The following is a 4768-nucleotide window of genomic DNA, read 5'->3' on the forward strand; positions in this document are numbered from 1 at the left end:
TCGTAAGTCATACAAACGTATTATCGAACACTACTGCATCGTAAGTCATGTAAATACAATTAATTTAAATTCTGGCATGTGCATAGATGCATGCTGGGATCGAGTATAAAAGTACTAATAATGTACAGTGTTGTATCCACTGATGAAGCCAGCAGGAGAAATGCATTTGGAAAATATAGTAAGAAATAAATATTGAATTTTGATTGTGATCCATCTCTGTTAAATTTCTCAAAGTCCGATAGAAGAGAGTAATTTTTAACTCATTTATTTCTGAAAATATAATTTTTAGAATTATTAATTTAATTTATTCAATAACCAATCCCATTGTTTTGAATTTTATATTAAATTCTTTTATGATTTTCCATCCGTTAGGACTTTTTCAAAAGTTTTGAATTTCTTTTAAATTTTATATAATGTTTTAAGGTTTCAGGCATTTAAGTCATTATGATTTTTTCCAACCTGCAAATCAAATTCAAGAAAATGTATGTGACAGTGAACGAATTTCATCCATGACTGTAGATCAAGTAATGGTTGTTATGTTCACAACTATGATGTCTGGCGGCTTTTCCCCCAGACTGAAAAGTGGGTGAAGGTCATCTGGTGTTCTACTTTCTGTAGAAGTGACGTAATCATTGTAAATAAAAGAAAATAAAAAGAAAATATTTTTAATAAAGATTAATAATTATTAATCTTTATTAAACAGATTTAGTTACTGTGTATTAATTAAATTCATCGGGTTTCATGAAAGAATTTTTTAAAACTTTTAGCGTTCAGAAAAATTTAACTTTTGCTGACATTGCACAAGAGCATTTTCAGTCTATCCCATATGCATCACTTTGTGCCAGATTTCGTAGAGTGCGGTTTGGTGTTTCTTGTTTTTTTTCGAAGTTCACTGCGATAAATTTTTATTACGTGGATCCGTACATTTTGCGTTGTTTTTAACGGATAAAAGGTGGAAATTTTACTGTGAATTTAGAACTGGTTTCAGAATATGCTACTTTAAAGAAAGAAAACTTGAAAAATAATTTATTTTCGACAATTAGTGAGAACTAATCCCTGGATATAATATGATATAAGTGAAAGTATATATTATTGGACTACTAATTTATTTGTGCATATAATTATCTAGTTCTAATTTCGAAACATTTGTTTTTTAGTATTTATAAGTGTGTTATTTAGACATGTCTACTGACTTAGTGCTATTACGTAGAACTACATCAAAGACTGATTGGAAGATTTTAGAAGACTTTATACTTTAACAATTTGTTTTGATTATTATGGTTAATGTTTATGTGTATCGTTGTACTGTAACTTACTTCATTTTACCATGTTAGAGAAAGTAGGTCACACATTATATTGCTGACACAGACTGTCCGCTTTTTCAGAGTGCAGCGGACCCTCTCAGTGAAGTGTGTTTTAGGAAAGTTATGCATTTTTTTCTGATGAATGCCAATGAAGAGTATTGTTTTTAAAATTAAATATAAAGATAACATATGTAATAAATCTGGAGATGAATATAAAAAATATTTCTACGATTTTTTATTGTTTTGTTGTTTCTTGAAATTTTATTTATTTAAATTTATTATACATAAATTAAGTTTATTTATTAAATGCTAATATTTTAAACCGCTTTAATAATTGGGTGTAAATTTGAACAATGAATTTTAAAATTAAATAAAACATATACTGAAATTTTCTTTTATTTACAATGATTTTACAGAAAGTAGAACACCAGACAATCTTCACCCACTTTTCAGTCTGGCTGTCAGGCATCGTAATTTCGAAACATTTATGTTTTTTAGTGTTTATAAGCCTGTTAGTGTGCATCTTTACTGATTTAGTGCTATTACATAAAATAACGTCAAAGAAGAATACAAAGTTCAATTAGCAAGTAGTCCCGTTATTAGCAAATTAATTTGTTGGTAGATTTTTTTACATTTTAAGTGTAATTAGATGAAACTAAATGGATGTGAATATAGAAAGTATATGTAGAATATGGCAAGACTAACTTAAAAAAAACAAGTATTGTTACGTATTACTTTATCAGAAAATGTTAGAAAAATTTATAATTTAGCAATTTTAATTTGATTACAATGGGCTAGTGTTTATATCAAAAATATTTTTCAGTTATATTTGTACTATAGACTCTAGTATACCTTTTAAACACAGCCGTTTATTGCTAATATTCTAACGTTTTCGGTTATTTTTAATAACCTTTCTCAAGAACAGTTACATTCGAATGCGGTCGTAAAAATTTGAACACGTCGCCAATCGAAAACGAGCTTTTGAAATGGTTCTATTCTCGATCTCCTAACGGGAGGTTTACAAACCAAAAAAATTATAAAAATATATCCTTAACTGATTCCTCAGCTTGTCCGTTGTTATACGTATTATATTAGTATAACACCCATAAGCAATTTCCTTGCCTGTTATAATGAATATCCGCGTTCGTATATAAATCTGCTGTTGCCGGTTTTCTTATCTGGCGCTACCTTTCCTGCGCTACACCACGCTGTTTCTCCATGCCGATGAGATCTTGCTGGCTTCCCTAAAGTTAATAGCCTGTCCTTTGTAGCTGGTTTTGAAGATATTCCATGCTTCCGCATACTTTAGATGTTTTTTGCTGTAAACTTTTTGTATGAGCTTTGCTTTATCCCAATCTGCCTTTACTTCTTGTTGGTCTGCCAGAATATACGTTGCCAGGGCGGTGTTAGGATGTTCGAGTCTTATGTCTCTTTGGTGCTCGGTAAGTCTTTCTTTAAGGGATCTTCCTGTTGCTCCCACATAGTATAATTCGTTTTGTCGTCTGTTATCTATTACCGGGATTTTGTACACCCCTGGAATGAGGTGTAGGTTCGGTGCGTCTTTGTCGGCTCTTAGCAGTTGATATATTGTCGGGTTCCTTTTATACACTATTTTTTTGTTAGTGGCCGCTCCTATTCTTTTATATACATTATTTAGTAGTGCTCTGTATTCCATGATTGTACACTCGTCTGCTTTTCTTCTATTTGGCTCTTTGTTGTTAGGCGGTTTGAGGTTGGAGAAAGCCTTGCTGTTCACCCCGAATGACTTAGCTAACATGTTAATATATTTCAACTCTTCGTTTCTATCTTCCAGCTTGCTGCAGTGCGTGTACGCCCTTGTCACTAGTGCCCGGTAGGCTGCTAGCTTATATGATACCGGGTCGTGGGAGTTCCAAGGTATGAACCATGGGGTGTATGTCGGTTTTCTGTATACTTTAGTAACAACTCCATCTCTGGCATCTATTTGTATATCGATGTCCAAGAAATGTACATTTCTGTCGTTCATTTGTTCCAGCTCAATTTCTAGCCCGAAGTTGTTGCTGTTGATATCTTTTACGAAACCATCTATGTTTGGTTTATTCTTCCATATGACGAGAACATCGTCTACATATCTTGCATAGATGAGAATGTGCTGTGCGTATTTAGGTATGATGTTTTCCTCTAGTGTTCTAAGTACCATTTCGCATAATAGGCCAGAGATAGGGCTGCCCATCGCTACTCCTCTTTGCTGCTCATATGAGTGGCGATGGGCAGCCCTATCTCTGGCCTATTATGCGAAATGGTACTTAGAACACTAGAGGAAAACATCATACCTAAATACGCACAGCACATTCTCATCTATGCAAGATATGTAGACGATGTTCTCGTCATATGGAAGAATAAACCAAACATAGATGGTTTCGTAAAAGATATCAACAGCAACAACTTCGGGCTAGAAATTGAGCTGGAACAAATGAACGACAGAAATGTACATTTCTTGGACATCGATATACAAATAGATGCCAGAGATGGAGTTGTTACTAAAGTATACAGAAAACCGACATACACCCCATGGTTCATACCTTGGAACTCCCACGACCCGGTATCATATAAGCTAGCAGCCTACCGGGCACTAGTGACAAGGGCGTACACGCACTGCAGCAAGCTGGAAGATAGAAACGAAGAGTTGAAATATATTAACATGTTAGCTAAGTCATTCGGGGTGAACAGCAAGGCTTTCTCCAACCTCAAACCGCCTAACAACAAAGAGCCAAATAGAAGAAAAGCAGACGAGTGTACAATCATGAAATACAGAGCACTACTAAATAATGTATATAAAAGAATAGGAGCGGCCACTAACAAAAAAATAGTGTATAAAAGGAACCCGACAATATATCAACTGCTAAGAGCCGACAAAGACGCACCGAACCTACACCTCATTCCAGGGGTGTACAAAATCCCGGTAATAGATAACAGACGACAAAACGAATTATACTATGTGGGAGCAACAGGAAGATCCCTTAAAGAAAGACTTACCGAGCACCAAAGAGACATAAGACTCGAACATCCTAACACCGCCCTGGCAACGTATATTCTGGCAGACCAACAAGAAGTAAAGGCAGATTGGGATAAAGCAAAGCTCATACAAAAAGTTTACAGCAAAAAACATCTAAAGTATGCGGAAGCATGGAATATCTTCAAAACCAGCTACAAAGGACAGGCTATTAACTTTAGGGAAGCCAGCAAGATCTCATCGGCATGGAGAAACAGCGTGGTGTAGCGCAGGAAAGGTAGCGCCAGATAAGAAAACCGGCAACAGCAGATTTATATACGAACGCGATATTCATTATAACAGGCAAGGAAATTGCTTATGGGTGTTATACTAATATAATACGTATAACAACGGACAAGCTGAGGAATCAGTTAAGGATATATTTTTATAATTTTTTTGGTTTGTAAACCTCCCGTTAGGAGATCGAGAATAG

General features: G+C 34.6%; 2 protein-coding genes across 2 annotated transcripts; one reads left to right on the forward strand and one right to left on the reverse strand.

Moving 5' to 3' along the window:
- Positions 1 to 2502: 2502 nt before the first annotated feature.
- On the reverse strand, positions 2503 to 3483 carry LOC136986264 (uncharacterized). The gene has a single exon (XM_067283759.1). The coding sequence runs from the start codon at positions 3481 to 3483 to the stop codon at positions 2503 to 2505; it is 981 nt and encodes a 326-aa protein (XP_067139860.1).
- Positions 3484 to 3582: 99 nt separating this feature from the next.
- On the forward strand, positions 3583 to 4563 carry LOC136986265 (uncharacterized). Its single transcript, XM_067283760.1, has one exon. The coding sequence runs from the start codon at positions 3583 to 3585 to the stop codon at positions 4561 to 4563; it is 981 nt and encodes a 326-aa protein (XP_067139861.1).
- The last annotated feature ends 205 nt before the right edge of the window (positions 4564 to 4768 follow it).

This window comes from Centruroides vittatus, unplaced genomic scaffold (genome assembly GCF_030686945.1).
Source record: "Centruroides vittatus isolate TY-2023 unplaced genomic scaffold, ASM3068694v2 scaffold_1015, whole genome shotgun sequence".
Lineage (NCBI taxonomy): Eukaryota > Metazoa > Arthropoda > Arachnida > Scorpiones > Buthidae > Centruroides > Centruroides vittatus.

What these genes read in the sequence shown, in the direction of transcription:
- LOC136986264 (XM_067283759.1), bottom strand. Translation starts at nt 3,483, where the DNA reads ATGGTACTTAGAACACTAGAGGAAAACATCATACCTAAATACGCACAG.
- LOC136986265 (XM_067283760.1), top strand. Translation starts at nt 3,583, where the DNA reads ATGGTACTTAGAACACTAGAGGAAAACATCATACCTAAATACGCACAG.